We start from the raw sequence: 24,640 nt of genomic DNA on the forward strand, positions 1-24,640 counted from the left end.
TCATCCAACACAAAGAAGTAGCCTACTTGTAGTCATGCATGATTTGTCTCAGCTTCCCCTCGACATTATCGAGAATGTCAACAATTATGTGCGTCGGGACAAAGACCGTTTCGAAGTTTTTCTCTCCACCAAGGAGGTTATGTTTTTATCGGAGTTTGTTGGTTTGTCTGTATATGTTTGTTTGTTCGCAAGATAACTAAAAAAGTTATGGATGGATGCAAGAGGAGGTGATGTGTTCGCTTGGAGGAGGTTTGCGCACTCTGAGTGATTTTCTAGTAGACTTTGGACTAGCAACTAGCGCTAGCTAGACCTGATCTGCCAAGTGAATCAATCTGGCAATTTCAGATAGGCTACCTTATTTCAGTCAAATTGTCTGTTATTTGATAGGCGGGATCAATGTGAAACTAAGTCAACATGATACAACAAACAGTAAGCTCTTGTCACGTTTTACTGATGGAGATGGGATGTTAGCTCTGCCAGCTAACGTTAGATTAAAAATAATGTGAAATTAGCTAGAGACATTTCTTACTTTTCTTTGTGTAGTCGGAAATGGCGGATAACATTTGACGTGGTGCTGGATGTGTCGGATATTTTTGCGCTGCACACCTTGCACTCGGCGAATCGTTTCTTTTGTAGAGTTGAATAGTCTTTAAATCCAAATGTTATGATTTTGGGAACACTGGCTGCTGCAATAGCAGCAGAACCGATAACAGCTTCCACCTTCTAGACCCCGACCGCTCTACTGTAGATGGCGGGCGCCTCACCTAGCACCTAGTAGAGAGGTTGCCAGGTTCGCCCACATGCAACAGGAAATATCCAATCGAAAATCGTTTTTATTATTATTATTCACCAATTAACCAAGACAGCAATGACTTGTCGAGTCATTGCATGCAAGTCTAAGTCAAGTCTCAAGTCATGAGTAGCAAGTCCAAGTCAAGTCAAGTCTTTTCTCACTGTTGATCAAGCAAGTCACAAGTCCTCAATCTGGCGACTTAAGTCTGACTCGAGTCAAGTCACTAGACTCGAGTCCCCCATCTCTGTTTTGAACCGAAATGAAAATGCAAAGCAACAGGATTACAACAAACTTCTAGCCTACCTATGCTTGCCTGATCTGAATGCACCTTTTCTCGGTCGGAATAGGCTCACTTTTGGCCGAACAATCATTTGCTCGATTAGCAAGGTGTTGAAGCTGGATTTTTTTGGATAGGACTACACACAATTATGTATGCTTTTTAAACGTAGACGTAAACGCATCACGTAGTTTACAACTACCAATTGAAATCAAAGTAACTTACATCTATTCCCCTCTCAAAGAACCACACGCACTTCAAACAATCATGCGTTTCACAGGCAGGCTAAACCGAGCGCGTAATTTAGGCGCTCCGTTCGCTAAAATAGTTTAGAATACTGGTCTATTTTGTTTTCACACGTTCGCGTTGCTATCATATCTGATGTAGCCAGTTACACTGATCATAGAGGAAGGTGGTTGATGTTGCCTCCCTGTCAGTCTCACGTGCGTGCATTGTATTGCAGTGCAAAAACTGTATCAGACCTTTAAAGCTCTCGCGGGCCACATACTGTATCAGACCCCGTAAGCTCTCGCGGGCCATATGAAATGATGTGGCGGGCCGCATTTGGCCCGCGGGCCTTGAGTTTGACACCTGTGCAATATATGGTTCTTACAACTGTAAAATGTAGAAAAATAAAAATGTGTACACAAATGAAAAGTACTGTACACTTAACAGTCACTGAAGAAAAACTAAAGCAACAATACAAACAAGTAACAACAATACGTAATACTCGCAATAATCATCTCTCCGTCTAGCTGGATCAAGCCATGAGAGTTCATCCACATCACAGGCTATGGGTGCCTCTCATTTGGGCTTTTATACAACCTCCCTCGCTCCTCGGGCCTCGATCCTCACTGATCAACATAAAGAATAATGGGGCGAAAAACAATGGGAAAGTCTATCCAGTGTTAGTTATAGATCAGTGGGAACGCCCCTCGAGGATCGAGCATAACACACCTGAGTGCTGCGTTTTCAATTTTGCACATGTGTGCTTACACACCTGGTAGATGTGATTATTCAATTTGTTCATTAGTGTGGTCATTGGCAAGCCAGGGCTTTGTAATGAGAAGGAAGCACCTAACAATCTTTATCTGTGTCTAAGGTGTTAAAATGTGTTTTACGTTTTGACATTCACTGTGTGTAATGTTTTGCAAAAAGTGTGAAGCTGAATTTGTGCTTATTGTTTATTGTTGTACTGCTCTGCGCAGGTGTTTTGCTTCTTAAGTGTTAAGTATTGTTAACTGTCTGATAACCTTAATTTTAGTGTGTATACGATTGGAAAAAACTGTAATAACTAGAAATGTGCATCTCCGCGGAGGAGCAGCAAGAAGAGTGGGCTTGCTCACCAGGGGGCAGTGTTGTCAAAGCTTGAACAGCCGACCGAAAACCGGAGAAAAACGGGAAAATCGGGAAAACGGCAAGCGGCAGCCACCCGAATATGACTGGCAGGATACATCGGATCGGGCCTGATTTTTTAGTGTTGGAACCGCGTCGATAGCTCAAATGCTCTAGGAGAAGAGACATTCTCAAAAAGTGGGTGAACGGAATAATAAATAATAAAGAAGAAGTAAACTTCAGAAGAACGATAGTGGGCCTTGCTTTGCAGCAAGCCCACTAATAAACACAAGACAAAAACAGGATGTCTGAATTGGGAAATGAGAATGTCATTTTTTTTTTTTAGAGCAAGGTTATCTTGTAATCTAATTGTTTGTAGCATAATAGGAAAACACCAAGAAACTATTTATTAATTTGGCTCTGTTGTTTGTGTTTGACAGATGCAATTTGCTTGTTTGTTTATTTGTTGGTGTAGTTACTTTTCAAGTAACTTTGTATTTAGATCCAGTACGGTTATAATGAGTATTTGTAGAATGTTTGTTCCCCAGAAGACTATTCTACTGTTTTAATAACATCATGTCCAGGGGTTAAATTGGGATTGGTTATGTGGGGGGGCTCTGCCCCGTACCTGCCTCCGGCTTGCCCAAATATACTTTTTGTAAAATACCCTCTAATTTGATAACCATACCATATTGCCCCCCATACCATATTGTTATTGTTTTGAAAAATATTATGTGGGGGTCTGGGGGTCCTCCCCCAGAATTTTTTTACTATCATACATGTTATTTGCTACATTCTGGTGCATTTTAATAGGTTGTTAGCTGACTTTACAGAGGTAGGTTGAGCCATAACATTTTAGCCTGGCTAACGCCTACCACTTCTCAAATGAGACTGGTCTGGCAACCAGACGTTCATTTTCTCGTATTTGAAAAAATGCCCAGATCCGTTCATTGGGCGCCACGGATGTCTATCAAATACGCATAACTCACCCAACTCGTTCGTATGCAACGCTAAGGGCTGCCGTAAATCCTTTGGCGTCGAATGTAGACGCAAGAAGGCAACGGAAACTTCTCGGATGTTCTGTGATTGGTTCGCCAACATCAGGCGAACATTTGGGCGTTAGTTTCCAGACTGGCTTAGCAGCGGGATTGAAATCACCGCGCAAGGCAGTATGGGAAAACCCAGGCTAATAACATTTTAAATCTTGTCACAATGTTAAGGGGGAAAATCAGCATGTGGAGAAATGTTCAATGTGTGGTGTAAATATTGATCCCTCCACACACACATAATTACTAGTAGCTGTTTAGTCATTTGTGTACTGATTTCAAGACTATTACACTTAGTCATATCTTTAATGTGGTGTATAGGTCTAATTGATTGCACATTAGTGGTGTGTGCAATTGAGTGCCTGTCGCTTTAAGAAATACGTGAGGGTGATTTGCCTTCAGTCTCACGGTTTTACGCGAGTGAAACAAAGTTGCATAGTGCATGACAAGGATATTTGGATGCAATTCTTTATGATTTCTGTGTCATTAGATAAAATACATAAACACTAACAAGTCGAAGAAAATCGTTCTGGGATCATATAAGAGATGAGTGTTTTGCAGTGTTCTTTTATGATTTTAGTGAGCACTATGACTTTAGTTAGCAAGCTTTTTCCAGGTACAACTTGCGTAGAACAGGCATAGAACACGGTGGGCAGCACAGACCTCAACTACTCGCCGAGGAGCAAGTATCAAATCAGTCGCGTGCGTAGTAGAAGTGTTCTAGAATCTCTGATCGCGAATGCCCTACTGAGCTTTGAGAGGTCGTCTTGCTATCAAAGATCCTTCAATGTTGCTATTAGGAAAACTAGACGGTCTGTTGTCAATTGTTAAAAATAGATTGTTTAATCAGAACTGAAACGCGTGAAAAAGGTTCGTTGCTTGTGATCATGTGTCATCATAGCCTAATACCGCATGAGCTTATGTGCCGGGGCTCAGCCCCGGAGAGCCCCGGCCCAATTTAATCACTGATCATGTCATATTTTATCCTCTAGCCCAATGATTACGAGATGTCTGAGGAGCTGGGCAGTGTCCCATCAACCAGAGTGTCGGTCAACCTTGCAGACACACCCTATAGACCCTCTGAGGCTGTCACACACATCTCAGACCAGCCTATCATCTGCAATTCTAAGGAAAATGTCATCTACTCAATATTTCACCCAATTTCACCTGAAAAGACAGCATCCACCGCAATGCAGTATCCAGTGTACAAGGTGTAATTAGCCATTTCTCTCAGCACAGTTTGTTGTTGTTGTTGTCGTTTTAAAATATTGTAACATATTTTAAATCAATGCAATATTGATGTGCTATGTTTATACTAATTACATGTGACATTCATGTAATATTGCTATATTTTTAATTATTCAATAAAACATGATACATGGTCATCCTGATGACATACTGTACAGTAGACATACAGGCTTCTAAACTTGTGTGTGTGTGTGTGTGTGTGTGTGTGTGTGTGTGTGTGTGTGTGTGTGTGTGTGTGTGTGTGTGTGTGTGTGTGTGTGTGTATTTGTAAGTGTTCATCCTAAGTACTCAGCCTGGACATGTACAGGCAACAGTGATCAGATTATTACAAAGGATATGACAAACACCCCAAGAAACACCACAGAGGGTTGTGTCTTTTTCAAGTTTAAAAAATCATGTATATCAGCACTTGAGGGTGGTGTCATCGCACACACACACACACACACACACACACACACACACACACACACACACACACACACACACACACACACACACACACACATGCACCCTTTCAAACATGCACTTCCTCCTCAAATCAAATTCTATTTCTTGTGTAAATTGATGATAGATATTCCACAGGCCTCAGTTTTAAGAACCATTGATGATATAGACAAAGTCTGAACAAAATCTGAGATGGAGCAGCAACAACCTTATCTAATTTAACACGGAATGAGTCTTTTGTAAATTGATTTGGTCACTAAAGATCAGTTATGACCAGCAGGGGGCAGCTGGGCAGAAGGAGGCTGCATGGTCCTTCACTCATAGACACATGCACTAATATTGTAATGTATGCACTACGGAGGACAGTGTGTGTGTGTGGGGGGGGGGGGGGGGGAGTGCTCACTCAGAGAACATGTACTGATATTGTAATGTATGCACTACAGAGGACAGTGGGGGTAAAGTGCTCATTCAGAGACACATGCACTAATATATTAATATATGCACTACAGAGGACAGTGGGGGTGAAGTGCTCAGTCAGTGAACATGCACATGATCGAGACACAACCAATATAAGCTAGTTTAGAAAATAAGTTGCTGAACAGTGCGGGTCGTATCAACAATGGACAGAAACTATCAGTGAAGTATTTATAGTTCATTGTAGGTTGTAGATGACAATGCACTTTTCATTTGCAGTACTGAAATGCCTGTCTTTTCTGGTATACAGTTATTCACAATTGCTAAAACACATTTTAAACCTTCCACTTGTTTCTCAAAACTGCTAAAAAATATGTCAAAAACTATAACAGAGAAAAGGCATTCTCCTTCAGAGACCTTTGTGTCTAAACAGAGGCTAATCATTTCTATTGAAGGAAAGAGAAAGGAGAGATTCTCTATGATCCCACTACCTTTTTGACTTGAATTGAAATTGAAGATACAAAACTTGCATTTGATAATGTATTGCTACAGTATATGTTAACAAACCAACAGACAAACACATAACACTTGCCAATTTTACTTCTCATTTCTTCTACTGCTTTTTGGGTGGACAAACTAGTTGTGTCTAAACACGGTCATTATCTGTAACTCTCGATCCTCAAATAATCTTATCACACTTCCCCTTGGTTTTAGTGAAAGATACAGACATAGTGTGTGTGTGTGTGTGTGTGTGTGTGTGTGTGTGTGTGTGTGTGTGTGTGTGTGTAAATGACCTCAGGATAAAATGTTAAGGATAGACAGGGGCTTGGTGTAGCAAAAACTACATGCTTGGGGGAAACTAAAAATGAACAGTTGTTTTCCAATACAATAATATTATTATAATAAAAAATCAATATTGCAGAAAGGCTGAATGAGCTAAAAAATACATAAAATAAATAATGGTTATGTTTGTATTTCTACATTCTGACAGGAAGAAGGGTGAGAGAGAGAAAGAGAAGAGATGAGAAGAGATAAAGGGAGACAGAGGGAAAGAGAGGGAACTGAGATTGATAGAGAGGGAACACTGTCTTCTGACATATACTTTATGCATAAACTCAGGTCATGGAAATGATGACAACAGCTTTTCTTTTCCCCTGCAGCTAACTGAACGTCTAACGGCACTGGGCATATATGTGTCAGCCTTGTTAGAGTTCACACTGGAGAGGATGGGACATATTCCACTCACACCGCTGAATCATTACTAATGAGCATGTGTGGTGTGGTGTGGTGTGGTCTGGTGATCTTTCAATAGATATGCTGAACAATACATTTCACACTGTTTCATGCCACTCTCTACTCCAGGGGAGAAGTGTATAAAGTGGCGTCTAAAGGCGTAAGGCACATGTGTGTCAGCCTTGTTAGTGTTCACACTGGAGAGGATGGGACACATTCCTCTCACCCGGCTGCTGAGTCAATACCAACGTGAACAAGAGACCTGACGTGGCTTTTTAGACGCCTGCAGAGTGGGTGCACATGTGGCTGTGGGGTGCATGGTGACCTTTCAATAAATATGAAATAAGGGGAAAAAAGAATGCATTTCACACTGTTTCATGTCACACTCTACTCTAGGGTAGAGTGTATGAAGTGGCGTCACCACGGCTAGTTGGCGTCTGTGGTTAAGACAGAGAAGAGGAGGAGTCTTAACTGTGGTCTTAACAGATCAATCGCACTTGACAGATAAGCAGATAGATAGATAGAGATATTAATTCAGATTGATTGATTGATAGCTAGATAGATCAACATATAGATCATAGATAAATTGAAGAAAGAGAAAGACAGAGAAGGGTCACTTTTCTAAAAGGATACATTTCTTCCAGAGAAAGGTTGCTTTATTATTGTTCCACACCAAGAAAGCATGGAGACACAGTTGATCGTCTTCTTCTGTCTGCTTGCTGGTGAGTAACATCATGCCGATCCTCTGCAACACTTCACTTCTGAACATTTCATTAACATCAGTTCATGGCAGCACAATGAACACTCACCCACCCACACAAACAAACAGAAGAATACAATAGTGTAGCAGAATAAAATAAATAAACACATAAATGCCGGTAATGTTTACTAAGTAATGGCAATTCATGCTCAAATGATACAGTTTTTTACAATCACTTTGCTACCATTTTCAGAACCTTGATGTCATTTTTCACAACTCTAGACACAAAACTCACAACCAATGATCAAAATGCACATTTTTCAAAACTCTAACCCTTTTCTCAATTGATTGGATACAATACACATACAACTTAGATCATTTGTTCATTCAACAAAACTCACCTGTTCAATATGATACAACTTAACATCAAAGTCAATTCAATTCAAAGAACTTTATTTTTCCGTTAGGAACTTCACATGTGGAGAAGCAGCACATACCATCACACACACACACACACACACACACACACACACACACACACACACACACACACACACACACACACTCTCTAAAAGATAATAATACATACAATACATAAAATACATAAATACATAAAAGAAGACTAAGAGTGACTGTTCAACAGTCTAATGGAAGCAGGCACAAAGCTAGCCAGGGCTCTGTTTGTTCTGAGTGGGAGGGATCTGAGTCTGTGTCCTGAGGGCAGGGGGCAGTACTGACTATGGAGAAAGTGAGTGGTGTCTTTGGATATGCATGTTGCTTTTTCCACAGTTCGTCTTTTGTATATGCTGGAGAGTGATTCCTGTTGTTGGCCAATTATTTTACCACTTAGCTTTATGATTCTGTTGAGTGGGTTCAGGTGAATACTGGACAGTGCCCCAAACCAGGATGTGATGTTGAAGGTGATTATGGACTCAATGAAACATCTGTAGAAAGCTGTCAGAACTGATGAGTGGACCTGAAGTCTACGGAGTTTTCTGAGGAAGAATAGACGTTGCTGGCATTTGGAGTAGATGATGTCTGTGTTATGATGGAAGTTCAATTTATGGTCAATCATTGTCCCAAGGTACCTGTATGTGTCCACCCTCTCTATAGACTGGTTGTTGACAGTTAGAGTGGGGATGGTGGTGGGGGCTTTACGGAAGTCAATTAGTAGTTCCTTGGTTTTTGATATGTTGAGGTCCAGAGAATTATGTGTACACCAGTCTGCGAAGGAGGCCAGCTCAGACTGTAGTTGATCATATGAATTGGTGGGGTCCATAATAACAGTGTCATCAGAGTACTTGATGTATGTGATGTCTGGGTTAGTGCTCTGACAATCGTTGGTGTAAAGTGTGAATAAAACCGGTGAGATTACAGAGCCCTGTGGAGCGCCTGTGGAGATCAACTTATCAGAGCTGAGATGGCCATTTACTCTGACTCTCTGATGCCTGTCTGTCAGAAAAGACAGAACCCAGAGAATGAGGTGGGGATTGACCTCCATCTGGAGAAGCTTTTGGCCCATCAGATGGGGTTGCACAGTGTTGAAGGCACTGGAGAAGTCCACGAACACCAGCCGAACAAATGACTTGGGCTTTTCTAGGTGGGTGTAGGCTCCATGGAGCAGCGTCAGTATGGCATCATCCACCCCCCTCTGCCGCTTGTATGCAAATTGGAGTGGATCGGTGTACATACTGACCTCCTCCTGCAGCTGTGAGAGAATTAACCTCTCAAAGCTTTTCATGACCAAGGATGTTAAGGCCACTGGGCGGTAGTCATTGTCGCAGGTGGGGTTGCTCTTCTTTGGTACGGGGCAGATGATAGATGATTTCCAGATTGAAGGGATGGAGTGTTCTGTCAGGGAGCGGTTGAAGAGGTCACAATAGACTCCAGCAAGCTGGCTGCAGCACTCCTTGAGCAGGCGGCCGCTGATCTGGTCCGGCCCTGGTGCTTTATTTGGTCTCGCCCGCCTCAGCACCAGCTCAACCTCCTCCTGCTGTAGTTGCCAGTTTGCCTTTTCATGAGTCCTGGTCAGTAGCTCCCTCATGAGCCCCTCCCTTTCATGCTTGTGGTCAGTTTTGTCAAACCGACAGTAGAACTCATTTAGTCTCTCTGCCATATTGACACAGTCTGCTGCCCCTGTAGTGGGCATAGCTGAGTTGTTATTGGGAAGGCCAGCTAAGGTTTTGACACCTTGCCAGGCGTCTCTTGCTTTGCCCTCCTGGAAGAGTTTCTCCATCCTTTCTTTATATTCTCTTTTCGCTGCCTTTATTTGTTTATTGAGTTTGTTTTGGATGAGTTTGGACTCAATTTTATTCCCGGAGATGAAGGCCACTTTCTTTTCGTTTAATGTTGCTTTCAGGTCTTTTGTAATCCAGGGTTTATTGTTAGAGAATATTTTAACAGATTTAGTTGGAACAATCATTTCCTCGCAGAACGTGATATATCCAGTGACTACATCGGTGGCTTCCTCAAGGCTGCTTCCCTCTGTCAACACATCCCAGTCTGTACATTCAAGGCAGCTCTGGAGGGTTTCAGTTGCTTCTGTGGTCCATTTTTTAACACACCTTTTAGTCACTCCCTCTCTTTGCAATTTTGTGCGGTAGGCAGGGATAAGATGGATAACATTGTGGTCAGCGGTACTAAGAGGAGGTTTCCTGCTAACCCTGTATGCATTCTTCACATTGCCATAACAGAGGTCGATTGTCTTGTCACCTCTGGTAGCGCATGTGACATACTGTTGGAAGGTTGGCAGAATCTTATTTAACCTACAGGCATTAAAATCGCCTAGAATGAAAACAGGCGAGTCAGGAGATGCGCATTGGATATTGTTGACGCACGTAGCTATAGCCTCCGCTGCGCGTGTGACGTTGCCAGAAGGAGGAATATAAACAAGCACGACGGCCAGCTGACTAAACTCGCGGGGAAGATATTTAGGTCTAAAAGATACAGAGAGCAGCTCCAAATCAGGAGTACAATATGTGTGCTTCACCTCAGCAGTCCTGCTCCATTTCTGGTTTACATAGACACACAGCCCGCCCCCATGTTTCTTGAGGCTACTCACAGTGTCTCGGTCCAGTCTAAGTGGTGTTCCGAATCCATCCAGAAGTAGCTCTGTGTCGGCAATTGTGTTGTCCAGCCAGGTTTCGGTGAGACAGATCAGGCTCGCCTCTCTGTATGCCCATTGGCAGGTAACGTTTGCCTGTAGTTCGTCCAGTTTATTCCGTAGCGAACGGACATTAGAGAGTAGGATGGATGGGAGAGGCGGGCACTTAAAAGTACCGGTGAGTCTTTTCAGCCTCTGCCTGACACCCCCTCTCTTACCCCGCTTCCTACTCCGGGTATCCCGCCGGTGGCCGGGGCTGGTGTTCGTAACGTTACAGCGCCTCAGTTCTTTCCAGTTTACATCCAGATTTAGTGCAGGATAATCCGTACTTCGCAGGAGGAGCAGGTCTTCTCTAGAATACTTCAGAATTCCCATTCCGAGTCCTCCAGGTACCGTCAAGAGTGATCCAGCTGTCCAGAAAATCCACGACAGTAGGCACTTCCTCATTACGAAGAGGTTACGTTAATGTTGCTGTAACTCCCGAACTGATACGAGACGTTCCACTTTGTGATGATCCGAGATACATGTGTGTACCACACAGGAGACGCTGACAAACTTTGACGAGCATAGACTTTGACGAACATAAACAACCAAGGCGCGTAAAGAGACGCGCAACTTTCACACTCTCTCTCACAGACTCTCTCCGCTCTCTCCACGAGTCGCCATTACAGCGCCAGGTCACAGGTCACACCTGTACACACACACATACACAAAGTCACAACCTGCTCCGTACTACTATTTCAAAAGGCAATTCACACATTACATTTCAAATGAGCGTCTATTCATTTCCTTACTATGATCTAACTATCAATTGATACAACTGCTCAAAATGATAAGTAACTGTTGCATTACTCTTATGCAGTTGTATGGAAACATGAAACAGACACACAATCTTCCATGTTTACTGCAAATCATGAAAGTTTCAAGATACTGTAACGAGATTCACTGTCACCAATTAGCATGGAGCATGAACCAATTAGACTACAATATCCATGGATGTAGCCAAATATTTTATATCTTTATATAAAAAAATATTTTTTTTGTATATCTTATATTTTCATCAGGCTGTCTTTTCTTTTCTATTTTATAGCTAATTATTTTTACTTTAATTCAAATAAACCTATGTTGTGATTGTACTGTAGTGTTTTGCATCAATATATTACAAACTTTGATCAATGATTCCACTGTGTCTGTAGTATTCTCTCTACTACTGCAGTACTTTTACAGAGATGTGTTTACTGCACTGTTCCTGTAGTACCATAATGAAACCTGTATCACCTATTTTGTTCTACAATATCTAATGATTGTACGAACAATGACACAATGAAACTATCGGTTGCTTGTGTGCGGGTGATCTATAGTTATGTTTCAGTGGTATTTCACAGTAAATTTGTTTTTTTGAACCAATGATTGTGCGATTGCAAGATTTCTTTGAAGATGTGAATGTACAATCCAATGTTTTGAACATTAGAGGGCCTGTGTTACAAGTGATAACCGTTTTGAGTTTTGTGTCTAGAGTTTTGAAAAATGACATCAAGGTTCTGAAAATAGTAGCAAAGTGATTGTAAAAAACTGTAAGTGGATGATCCTATATTTGCTTGTGTCTGTGTGTGCATGCCGTCATGCTTGCCTGTGTGTGTGTGTGTGTGTGTGTGTGTGTGTGTGTGTGTGTGTGTGTGTGTGTGTGTGTGTGTGTGTGTGTGTGTGTGTGTGTGTGTTTGTGTGTGTGTGTGTGTGTGTGTAGGTGCTCATCCAGTGGAGTCTGTGATCCAGGTGACTGGATATGTAGGCAGATCAGTAGTGATCAAATGCCCCTATAATAGACGATATGTGGTAAACTCCAAGTACCTCTGCAGAGGGGCGTGTGTCTGGGGGAATAAAGACATGCCAATCAGGACTGAAGCAGGTCAGACCAAAGCAATCAATGGAAGATTCTCTCTGCATGATGACACCACTGCTGGAGTCTTCACTGTGACCATCACTGAACTGACTGAAAAGGATTCTGGGCAGTACTGGTGTGGAGTTAATGCAGGATTTGGACGATATGATGTTTTCACTGAAGTAAAGTTAAAGGTTAAAGGTAAAAATCAATTAAAACTAGAAAACGTAATTTCGAGGAAATTACCAGTGCATGCAAAAGCAAGACATAAGATAAAATGTGAAACAAACTTAAATTTACAAACAGTTGTGGACAGAGGAAGGTGAGGGAAGGGGGGGGGGGGGGCAGTGTGTTGTATGTATGTGGGGGGCAGAGGTGGAAAAGTCCAACCAACCAGCTGATTCTCAGTAGTAACTCTTCAGCCAGGCAGAGCAGCTAATTGGTTAGATCACCTGTGTTTAAGTGCACAGATAGAACCAATACGTGATTGGACTTTTACTCTCTGAAGCTTGACTTTTCCACCTCTGAGTGTGAGTGCGTGTGAGTGTGCGTGCGTGCGTCTGTGTGTGTGAGTGGATGTAAGTGGATGTAAGGAGCATGGCTTTCTATGATGCAGTGAAATGGGAGAGTTAGGTTAAGGTGAGAATGTTGTGGAGTGCATGGAGAAGTGTGGTATATATGAAGTGCTGCAGTCAGGTGTGTGTGTGTGTGTGTGTGTGTGTGTATGAGTGAATGGGTAGACAGAGAGAGCTGATAATGCAGGTTCAATTTAACTGGCTGTCAATTAAACTTGATAGGGCCTTGACCAGCTGACTCTTGACACAGGTGCAAATCAGCTTAATCAGCAGTGCAGTGCGATAGACCTCTGAAGTTCGCCTACAAAAAAGCTTGCCATATATGGGCAGTTGGCTTCAATTAACTCCCGGATCTCCTTATATGGGCAAACAGAGCAGCTTCAGAGGTCTATGAAAAGTCAATGGGGAAAAATATTTTGCTAATATTTCAAAAAGTATCAAGTTTACAGAACTGAAATATACATAGACTTAGTCTTATTTTCAAGACCTACGTAACAAAGTTTGAACCAAGTTTCTAGGTTAAACGGTTGAAGCTGAATAGGACCTGGTTAGGAGAATAATAATAACTAGAAATGCAATTCCAAGGAATTACCAGTGCATGGAAATGCAAAAAATGTATAGATAGATCATGTAGATATGGTTACTAAGGTGTAGCTAGGGTAAACATGGTGGTTGCATAGTTTAAAGAGAGTTGAAAGTGTTAAGGTAGACAATTTAAAGCTTAAACATTCCTGTTCTAACTTAACTAATGATTTCTAATAGGTATTCTAAAATGTTAACTATGCTAACAATGATAACCAGGTTGATTGGTTTACTTAGCTAATGATTTCTAACAGTTATTGTTAAAATGCTAATTATGTTAACAATGCTAACCAGGTTGATAAGCTAATTTAACTGATGATTTCTAGTAGTAATGCTAAAAATGCTAACTATGCTAACAATGCTAACTATGTTAACAATGCTAACCACGTTGATAAACTAACTTAGCTAATCATTTTTAGCAGTTATGCTAAAATGCTAACTATGCTAACAATGCTAACCAGGTTGATTAGCTAACTTAGCTATTCATTTCTAACAACTATGTTAAAAATGCTAACTAAGCTAACAATGCTAACTATGCTAACCATGCTAACTAGCTAACTTGCTAGTGAGTACTTCTATTTTGAAACATTTATTGATAGGGTATCCATGGCTGCCACTATCAGGAATAAAGAAGTTACTGTAGTAAAATCATGTTGGTTGCAATGGAAACGGTCAAATGCTTAATTTTAATGGTTGCTATGTTGGTTGCTAGGTACATGGAGGTCTCATGTAGTTGACTTGAGGCATAGTTGATGATAACTGACAGTTGGAATGGTTGAACAGTTAAATATTTGAGTAGTTTCAATGGTTAAATGATTTAATAGTGTATTATTGCAGTGAGGACTTTTATTTTGAAACAGTTGTGGAAAGAGGAAACAGTACATAACAGGATATGTAGTCTTCACAGAGAGATTGTATGCTTAAAGCCTGAGAGAGAGAGGGCTGCTGCAGGTGGGGCTGGCCACCTGGCATAAGATTCTAATTGCTTAACGACCCGATTGTGATGTCATAGAGGCCAATGTTAAGTCTATGGGGAAATATTTAATAGTTTTTAATTTATAGTTTAAAAAGTATAAAAGTTACAAAGGTGAAAAATACATAGCAGCATTCCCCTATTGAAGACATTTTCATGCACTGTAATAATAAGAAGATGCCCAGGAAGAACAGAACAGTGCATTTGCATGCACTGTAACAAGTGAAAATAAAATTAAAAGAAAATAGTAATATCAAGAAACATTCCACTTTGACAGTTTGTCATAGTTTAAAACAGTATTATTTTACAATTTAATTATTTAAATGTGCAATAACTATCTTCTCTCTCTCTCTCTCTCTCTCTCTCTCTCTCTCTCTCTCTCTCTCTCTCTCTCTCTCTCAGTCCTCCCTCCATCACCAAACCCGACTCTTATGCCCTCCACTGAGGACCACACCCTCTCTTCATCTTCATCTTCAAACACCCTCTCATCTTCATTTCCATCTACAGTTCCGACCTCCAACAGCTCCCAAACCCAGCATGTATTGGACACAACCAAGACAGGTTAGTGCTAATTGCTTTTTAAAGTATTTTTTTGCCTTTTTGTGTTAAAACAGGATTTGGAAGATATGATGTGTTCAATGAAGTCGAATTGAAGAGTTGGTTTCTTTCTTTAGATCATACTGAATTGCTTGCTGTATCAATTAGTTCATACATTTAAGTGTGTACTGTATGTTGAACAAGCAAGAAGCATCCTTATATTCATGTATGCGTATAGCATTCACTACTTATATTATATTATAGATATCAGCGGTTCCCAAACACTTTCCTTACAGTATGTATCACCTTCTACTTCCTGACTCGGCTCGCGTACCCACACCACCCGACACATCAGAAAGTAGCTCATTTGTTGACACATTCCAGACCTCGTGTTTAATAAGCTAATGAAAATTTAGCCTACTATAGAGTTTACAAAAGATTTAATTTAATGCCATGTTTCCATATCATTAGAGTTATTAATTAATTCATGAATTACAAAAAATGTGAAAAGTTCATTGTTAACACCTTTCCGCCATAGCCCTTCTCATCTAGTGTATCCTCTAGAAGCAGCTCACAGTTTGTGAATCTTTGGATTATATGATTATCATATAACTCTGATTCTGTAGTGTTTTGCATATATCAGCCAACTGCTGCTGAGCATCAGAAGGACCAGAAGGACCCAAAAGACCCTGTTGTCATGGTGATCCTGTGTGTGCTGGCGTTGTTTGTTTTGGTGACAGTGTGTGGGTTAGTTTCAGCCTTCTACTACAGACAGAGGAGGAAGCAGACACCAGGTACACACACACACACACACACACACACACACACACCCACCCACACACAAACACACACACACACACACACACACACACACACACACACACACACACACACACACACACACACACACACACACACACACACACACACACACATAAACACACACACACACACACACACAAACACATAAACACAAGCAGTGACATACTGTACACATGGTTATGTGTATGGTGCACATATGTGTGTGTGTGTGTGTGTGTGTGTGTGTGTGTGTGTTACAGTGAGTTAAATCACCCTTTTTCAGAGATGTTCTGCATATGCTCATACAATACACACACACACACACACACACACACACAGCACCCCTTCCCTATCTCCTCTCTGTGAGTAGAAACACTACTTACAGACTGCTGAGTATGGAACTAGAGTAGACTCATATGTTTTGCTCAAGTAATTGTTAAAATTACAAATATGCACTACACTTACAAATCTATAGATCTATCGGTTACGGATTGGTTTTACAGCTAAGAGTGAAAGTTTAATAAATAAATCAAAAGTGAAAACACTGTTCACAGACCACAGAAAAGCCACCACTGTGTCACATGATTCTAGTGGTCAACAGTGCTGTGCTGTAGGGTGAGAACGTTCTCTCAACAGACCTATTCAACTCTCCCAGAGAAGAATCTCTCTCTTTCTCTCTCTCTCTCTCTCTCTCTCTCTCTCTCTCTCTCTCTCTCTCTCTCTCTCTCTCTCTCTCTCTCTCTCTCTCTCTCTCTCTCTCTCTCTCTCTCTCTCTCTCTCTCTCTCTCTCTCTCTCTCTCTCTCTCTCTCTCTCTGTTATTGTACATTTGAGAACGTTCTCAACAGACCTTTTTAAGTCTCCCAGAGAAGAATGGAGAAAGGACAGGAGTCCTAAACAATGTCCTTTTTCAAAAACATATTTATTTTACAGTGTATGTTAGATAACTCTCAAATCTCTCTCTCTCTCTCTCTCTCTCTCTTTCTCTCTTTATCTCTCTCTCATCCTCTCTATTATTGTAAATGACGATATACAGTATGAGCTTGATTTGATACCTACAAGATACCTACAAGAAACCCTACTGCCATCTAGTGGCAAATGGTAATAACAGAAAATGTGACCGTATACATGGTGAACATTGAATAATAAACACAAGACACAACCAACATGTCTGAATTGGGAAATGAGAATGTCAATTTATTTTTCTAGAAAAAGGTGATCTTGCAATCTAATTGTATGTAGCATACCTAGGAAAACATAAATAAACTATTTATGAATTTGGCTCTGTTGTTTGTGTTTGACAGATGCAATTTACTTGTTTGTTTATTTGTTGGTGTAGTTACTTTTCAAGTAGCCTTGTATTTAGATCCGGTACGGTTATAATGAGTATTTGTAGAATGATTGTCCCCCAGAAGACTATATTACTAGACTATTCTATTGTTTTAATAACATCATGTAATATTTTATCCTCTAGCCCAATGATTACGAGATGTCTGAGGAGCTGGGCAGTGTCCCATCAACCAGAGTGTCGGTCAACCTTGCAGACGCACCCTATAGACCCTCTGAGACTGTCAAGCAAGGCTCAGATCAGCCTATCATCTGCAATTCTAAGGAAAATGTTATCTACTCAATATTTCACCCAATTTCACCTGAAAAGACAGCATCCACCACAATGCAGTATCCAGTGTACAAGGTGTAATTAGCCATTTCTCTCAGCGCAGTTTGTTGTTGTTGTTGTCGTTTTAAAATACTGTAACATATTTTAAATCAATGCAATATTGATGTGCTATGTTTATACTAATTACATGTGACATTCATGTAATATTGCTATATTTTTAATTATTCAATAAAACATGATACATGGTCATCCTGATGACATACAGTAGACATACAGGCTTCTAAACTTGTGTGTGTGTGTGTGTGTGTGTGTGTGTGTGTGTGTGTGTGTGTGTGTGTGTGTGTATTTGTAAGTATTCATCCTAAGTACTCAGCCTGGACATGTACAGGCAACAGTGATCAGATTATTACAAAGGATATGACAAACACCCCAAGAAACACCACAGAGGGTTGTGTCTTTTTCAAGTTTAAAAAATCATGTATATCAGCACTTGAGGGTGGTGTCATCGCACACACACACACACACACACACACACACATGCACCCTTTCAAACATGCACTTCCTCCTCAAATCAAATTCTATTTATTGTGTAAATTGATGATAGATATTCCACAGGCCTCAGTTTTAAGAACCATTGATGATATAGACAAAGTCTGAACAAAATCTGAGATGGGGCAGCAACAACCTTATCTAATTTAACACGGAATGAGTCTTTTGTAAATTGATTTGGTCACTAAAGATCAGTTATGACCAGCAGGGGGCAGCTGGGCAGAAGGAGGCTGCATGGTCCTTCACTTATAGACACATGCACTAATATTGTAATGTATGCACTACGGAGGACAGTGTGTGTGTGTGTGGGGGGGAGGAGTGCTCACTCAGAGAACATGTACTGATATTGTAATGTATGCACTACAGAGGACAGTGGGGGTAAAGTGCTCATTCAGAGACACATGCACTAATATATTAATATATGCACTACAGAGGACAGTGGGGGTAAAGTGCTCAGTCAGTGAACATGCACATGATCGAGACACAATCAATATAAGCTAGTTTAGAAAATAAGTTGCTGAACAGTGCGGGTCATATCAACAATGGACAGAAACTATCAGTGAAGTATTTATAGTTCATTGTAGGTTGTAGATGACAATGCACTTTTCATTTGCAGTACTGAAATGCCTGTCTTTTCTGGTATACAGTTATTCACAATTGCTAAAACACATTTTAAACCTTCCACTTGTTTCTCAAAACTGCAAAAAAATATGTCAAAAACTATAACAGAGAAAAGGCATTCTCCTTCAGAGACCTTTGTGTCTAAACAGAGGCTAATCATTTCTATTGAAGGAAAGAGAAAGGAGAGATTCTCTATGATCCCACTACCTTTTTGACTTGAATTGAAATTGAAGATACAAAACTTGCATTTGATAATGTATTGCTACAGTATATGTTAACAAACCAACAGACAAACACATAACACTTGCCAATTTTACTTCTCATTTCTTCTACTGCTTTTTGGGTGGACAAACTAGTTGTGTCTAAACACGGTCATTATCTGTAACTCTCCATCCTCAAATAATCTTATCACACTTCTCCTTGGTTTTAGTGAAATATACAGACATAGTGTGTGTGTGTGTGTGTGTGTGTGTGTGTGTGTGTGTGTGTGTGTGTGTGTAAATGACCTCAGGATAAAATGTTAAGGATAGACAGGGGCTTGGTGTAGCAAAAACTACATGCTTGGGGGAAACTAAAAATGAACAGTTGTTTTCCAATACAATAATATTATTATAATAAAAAATCAATATTGCAGAAAGGCTGAATGAGCTAAAAAATACATAAAATAAATAATGGTTATGTTTGTATTTCTACATTCTGACAGGAAGAAGGGTGAGAGAGAGAAAGAGAAGAGATGAGAAGAGATAAAGGGAGACAGAGGGAAAGAGAGGGAACTGAGATTGATAGAGAGGGAACACTGTCTTCTGACATATACTTTATGCATAAACTCAGGTCATGGAAATGATGACAACAGCTTTTCTTTTCCCCTGCAGCTAACTGAACGTCTAACGGCACTGGGCATATATGTGTCAGCCTTGTTAGAGTTCACACTGGAGAGGATGGGACATATTCCACTCACACCGCTGAATCATTACTAATGAGCATGTGTGGTGTGGTGTGGTGTGGTCTGGTGATCTTTCAATAGATATGCTGAACAATACATTTCACACTGTTTCATGCCACTCTCTACTCCAGGGGAGAAGTGTATAAAGTGGCGTCTAAAGGCGTAAGGCACATGTGTGTCAGCCTAGTTAGTGTTCACACCAGAGAGGATGGGACATATTCCACTCACACTGCTGCTGAGTCAATACCAACGTGAACAAGAGACCTGACGTGGCTATTTAGACGCCTGCAGAGTGGGTGCACATGTGGCTGTGGTGTGGTGACCTTTCAATAAATATGAAATAAAAAGGGGAAAAAAGAATACATTTCACACTGTTTCATGTCACACTATACTCTAGGGTGGAGTGTATGAAGTGGCGTCACCACAGCTAGTTGGCGTCTGTGGTTTAGACAGGAAAGAGGAGGAGTCTTAACTGTGGTCTTAACAGATCAATCGCACTTTAGGAGTCCACTACGACCCCAAAAGAGAAACCTAGTTAACAGTAAAGCAGATGGATAGATAGATAAATTATTTCAGATTGATTGATTGATAGCTAGATAGATCAACATATACATAATAGATAAATTGAGGAAAGAGAAAGACAGAGAAGGGTCACTTTTCCAAAAGGATACATTTCTTTCAGAGAAAGGTTGCTTTCTTATTGTTCCACACCAAGGAAAGCATGGAGACACAGCTGATCGTCTTTTTCTGTCTGCTTGCTGGTGAGTAACATTAATAAGTAATGGCAATTCATGCTCAAATGACTACAAATAAGTGGATGATCCTATATTTGCTTGTGTCTGTGTGTGCATGCCGTCATGCTTGCCTATGTGTGTGTGTGTGTGTGTGTGTGTGTGTGTGTGTGTGTAGGTGTGAAGTCAGTGATCCAGTTGACTGAATATGAAGGTAAATCAGCAGTGATCAGATGCCCCTATGATAGAGGATATGGGGGATACTCCAAGTACCTCTGCAGAGGGGCGTGTGTCTGGGGGAGTAAAGACATTAGAATCAAGACTGAAGCAGGTCAGACCAGAGCAATCAATGGAAGATTCTCTCTGCATGATGACACCACTGCTAGAGTCTTCACTATGACCATCACTGGACTGACTGCAGAGGATTCTGGACAGTACTGGTGTGGAGTTAAAACAGGATTTGGAAGATATGATGTGTTCACTGAAGTAAAGTTAAATGTTAAAAAAGGTAAAAAACAAGACTTATCTTTCTCTGTATATCATATCATGATATATATCATGTTTAATGTAATGGCCCTTAACTATTTACATATATCCTCTCTCTCTCTCTCTCTCTCTCTCTCTCTCTCTCTCTCTCTCTCTCTCTCTCTCTCTCTCAGGTCCCCCTTCATCCCCAGTCTCGACACATGTGCCCACCACTGACGACCAAACTGTCTCTGCACCACCTTCCTTTTCACCTCCAGCATCCAATACGTCTCAGTCTCAGCACATCAGAAAGACGACCAGAAGTGGTTAGTGCTAACCTCCAAGATTGGCCAATGTTTGAAAATGCTTTGGTTGTTGGTTTTGTTTATTAAATCACACACTATGTTTGCTGTATTAATCAATTGATACATTTTAGTGCCAACGTTAAAAAAAACAAGAAGCATCCTATTGGCATTTAATTATATAACAGATGTGCATATAAGCATCATCACATTCCTCTGATTCTGTCATATCCACAGATGACCAATCAGCTGCTGCTGAGCCTCAGGAGGTTCCAGAAGACCCTGTCGTCATGGTTATCCTGTGTGTGCTGGTGCTGCTGGTAATGCTGTGTGGGTTAGTTTCAGCCCTCTACTACAGACAGAGGAGGAGGAAGCAGACAACAGGTACACACACACACACACACACACACACACACACACATGCATACACACACTCTCACACACACACACACACACACACACACACACACACACTCACAGACGCGCACGCACACGCACACAGACACACACACACTCAGTGACAGTTAGGGGTTGGCTCTGAGTGATGCCTTAACCCAAAGCCGAGGGACTCCCTAGTTTCCTTTGTGATATGAGTACGCCAAAGACCGCCGCAACCTCATGCTTGCATAGTCAGGCCTGAAGTCAAAGTCTACACATGACTCAGTGGATCCACTGATGCATTGAGTTTGTGGTCAGGGCTTGACACTAATATGATATTAATATGGTTTTGTTTCTTTTAACTGGCATAAAACACTGTCCTGCGGCTTATACACAATTTGGCTAATACACAGGAAATTACTGTAAGTAAAAATGCAATGAACTTCCCTTTACTCACACACTCACACATATGCACACTGGCTTGCACATGCAAATACCAACACAGACCCACATTAACACACACATACGCACACGAACACACACGCACACACACACACACACACAAACACACATACACACACACACGTGCACGCACGCACGCACACACACACACACACACACACACAAACACACATGACACACACACACAAACACACATACACACACACACGTGCACGCACGCACGCACGCACGCACGCACACACACACACACACACACACACACACACACGCACGCACGCACGCGCACACACACTCACACTCAGTGATGCCTTAACCCAAAGCCGAGGGACTCCCTAGTTTCCTTTGTGATATGAGTACGCCAAAGACTGCCGCAACCTCATGCTTGCATAGTCAGGCCTGAAGTCACAGTCTACACATGACTCAGTGGATCCACTGATGCATTGAGTTTGTGGTCAGGGCTTGACACATCAGAAGCCCCTTACCGTAATTTCCTGACTATTAGCCGCGGCTTATACGTTGATTTTGCACATTTTCTCCAGCTATAAGGTTAATTACTGTAATATGGTTTTGTTTCTTTCAACTTGCATAAAACACTGTCCTGCGTCTTATACACAATGTGGCTAATACACAGGAAATTAGTGTAAGTTAAAATGGAATAAACTTCCCTTTACTCACACACTCAGACATACAGTATGTGCACTTGCTTGCTCATGAAAATACAAACACTCACATGCATGAATATCCGCCTCCCCCCCCCCACACACACACAAACTCTCTCACACGCACGCACACACACACACAAACACACGCACACACGCGCGCGCGCACACACACACACACACACACAAACAAGCTCTCACCTCCTTCATGTTGGCCCCTCCCTCTGTTCTAATGTGTTACAGCATGTGGCCCATCCAACCTTCACAACAGCCAGCACATGGAGGAGGTAAGACCAAGAGTTTCATAAATAAACAGAAAGTACACACCACTCACAGGTCATTCATATAGTAGATAGCACATCATCTTATAATCTAATCTGTCTCTGCCTTCCGTACACTTAGGACCAAACTTTTCTCATCTGCTGTTCCCTACAGTTAAACTTGTCAATTAGTTGTAGTTGTCAAACATTGTAGGTTCCCGTATGTGAAACATGCTTTTGTGTATTTGTGGAAATAACCCTAAAGTGCCTGTTTCCCTGTAATGGAAGGCACTTCGGTTAAGCTTAAATCACTAAATGTAAATGCATCATGCCTTGAAAACCAACAGCAAATTACATCTGTAATCAAATAACAGCTCTGTGGTTTGTGTTTGAATAATGCATTTGTTGTTGTATAGCTTTCCAAGTATTTAGCTCCAAGATATAAAAACATGTTAGTAGAGACACATAACTTTCTTTTGTCTCTGTGTTATGGCCATTCTGTTGCTTTCCCATCATACCCATGTGTTGTTCTCTAGCCCAATGATTACGAGATGTCTGATGAGCTGGGCAGCATTCCAGCATCCAGGGCATCGGTCAGCGGCCTCTACTGCCTTGCAGAAGCACCTCAACGACCCTCAGTGATCTCACAGTGCTCCACCGTTAAGCATGTCAAACAAGGCTCAGACCAGCCCATCTACGGCAACTCCCATGAAGACAATGTCACCTACTCCACTGACATGCTGCCTGAAGAAACTACATCCCCCACAATGCACTATTCATCTATAGTTAAACCACATTTGAAAAACACTTTTAACACTCACACACTGGTGCAGAATAGGCAAGGTGATATTATCTACTCAGAAGTACGACTCCCCACAAAGTCGAAGTAACATGTGTGTATTTTCCATTTGTGTTGTTATATTTTAGTCAATTATTATACAAGTCTGTAAATGATGAAGACCTACTATGGAGAGTGTGGCGTATGTCATCTGATTATGAATACTGTGAATATTGTCTGGATTCTCCCTGTGTTGTTTGTGTATAATAAATACCGTCTTCGGCTTATTGTGAAAAAGAACATGGTCTTTAGGAGTTTTTCCATATCTCTTATATTTTCTCATATTTTGCTGCAAGAGTACAATTTGACATAAATATACGAAAAAAATGGGCAAACCTGACATTTGGCCACACATCTCATTGAACCATTCCACTGAGACAGCAAACTGTTTAATGGTGGAGAACTTACGTGTAAAACTACTGTAATCAGAAAGTATTGCTATTAGAGATGCTGGCCAACAGGGGTCACCAAACAGCAGGACCACACTAGTGAATCTCTTTACACCTGCCGCCTTTACATTGCCCAATAGAAACACACACAATCTGTGGTTTCAGTGGCCACAAGCCACAAGACATGAACATTTTCATTTTAAATGACACACTCAATGAGTTGGCTTGAGCTAAGACGACCAGTGAGGTCCGTTCACCGATGCATTGATGACTAAGGAGCCTAAGGCTGGGATTATACTTGCCGTTAGACCAAACGTAAGCGTATGCGACCGTGTGCGACCTGCTGTGTCCTGTGTACAGACTCGCTGCAGCATTACGCACCTTACTGGAGGTCTTCACCAGGGGGAGACTGGTAGCCTAATATCAGATGTGGATGTGGCCATGTGCCATTGTTTACTCTCATGATTGCCCCCAGCTTTGATGTCGA

The 24,640-nt window shown here is 41.3% G+C and overlaps 3 protein-coding genes across 4 annotated transcripts in view; all 3 read left to right on the forward strand.

The window, feature by feature from the left end:
- The window catches only part of LOC134083517 (CMRF35-like molecule 9), a 9,991-nt gene extending 5,293 nt beyond the window's left edge, over nt 1-4,698 (forward strand). For both annotated transcript variants that reach the window (XM_062539812.1, XM_062539813.1), the window contains exon 6: nt 4,444-4,698. In XM_062539812.1, coding sequence (XP_062395796.1) covers nt 4,444-4,668 — 225 coding nt within the window. In that variant the 3' untranslated portion in view covers nt 4,669-4,698. The remainder of the gene's footprint in view (nt 1-4,443) is intronic.
- A 2,678-nt stretch (nt 4,699-7,376) lies between these two features.
- On the forward strand, nt 7,377-17,667 carry LOC134083591 (CMRF35-like molecule 8). Its single transcript, XM_062539817.1, has 5 exons — nt 7,377-7,512; nt 12,338-12,673; nt 15,005-15,163; nt 15,766-15,933; nt 17,413-17,667. The coding sequence occupies exons 1-5, from the start codon at nt 7,473-7,475 to the stop codon at nt 17,418-17,420; spliced, it is 711 nt and encodes a 236-aa protein (XP_062395801.1). The 5' UTR covers nt 7,377-7,472; the 3' UTR covers nt 17,421-17,667.
- Nucleotides 17,668-20,763: 3,096 nt separating this feature from the next.
- LOC134083670 (CMRF35-like molecule 8) lies at nt 20,764-22,980 on the forward strand. The gene is made up of 4 exons (XM_062539822.1): nt 20,764-20,908; nt 21,060-21,191; nt 21,405-21,551; nt 22,910-22,980. Exons 1-4 carry the CDS (start codon nt 20,797-20,799, stop codon nt 22,972-22,974), a joined length of 456 nt encoding a protein of 151 aa, XP_062395806.1. The 5' UTR covers nt 20,764-20,796; the 3' UTR covers nt 22,975-22,980.
- Nucleotides 22,981-24,640: the final 1,660 nt, after the last annotated feature.

The sequence above is a fragment of the Sardina pilchardus genome, chromosome 1 (genome assembly GCF_963854185.1).
Source record: "Sardina pilchardus chromosome 1, fSarPil1.1, whole genome shotgun sequence".
Classification (NCBI taxonomy): Eukaryota; Metazoa; Chordata; class Actinopteri; order Clupeiformes; family Clupeidae; genus Sardina; species Sardina pilchardus.

Excerpts from the sequence above, each read along its gene's own strand:
- LOC134083591 (XM_062539817.1), top strand. The coding sequence starts at position 7,473 with ATGGAGACACAGTTGATCGTCTTCTTCTGTCTGCTTGCTG. Across the intron at positions 7,513-12,337 it reads CTTCTTCTGTCTGCTTGCTG|GTGCTCATCCAGTGGAGTCT; the intron begins GTGAGTAACATC and ends GTGTGTGTGTAG. Across the intron at positions 12,674-15,004 it reads AGTAAAGTTAAAGGTTAAAG|TCCTCCCTCCATCACCAAAC; the intron begins GTAAAAATCAAT and ends TCTCTCTCTCAG.
- LOC134083670 (XM_062539822.1), top strand. The coding sequence starts at position 20,797 with ATGACCATCACTGGACTGACTGCAGAGGATTCTGGACAGTACTGGTGT. Across the intron at positions 20,909-21,059 it reads AAAGTTAAATGTTAAAAAAG|GTCCCCCTTCATCCCCAGTC; the intron begins GTAAAAAACAAG and ends TCTCTCTCTCAG. Across the intron at positions 21,552-22,909 it reads GAGGAGGAAGCAGACAACAG|CATGTGGCCCATCCAACCTT; the intron begins GTACACACACAC and ends AATGTGTTACAG.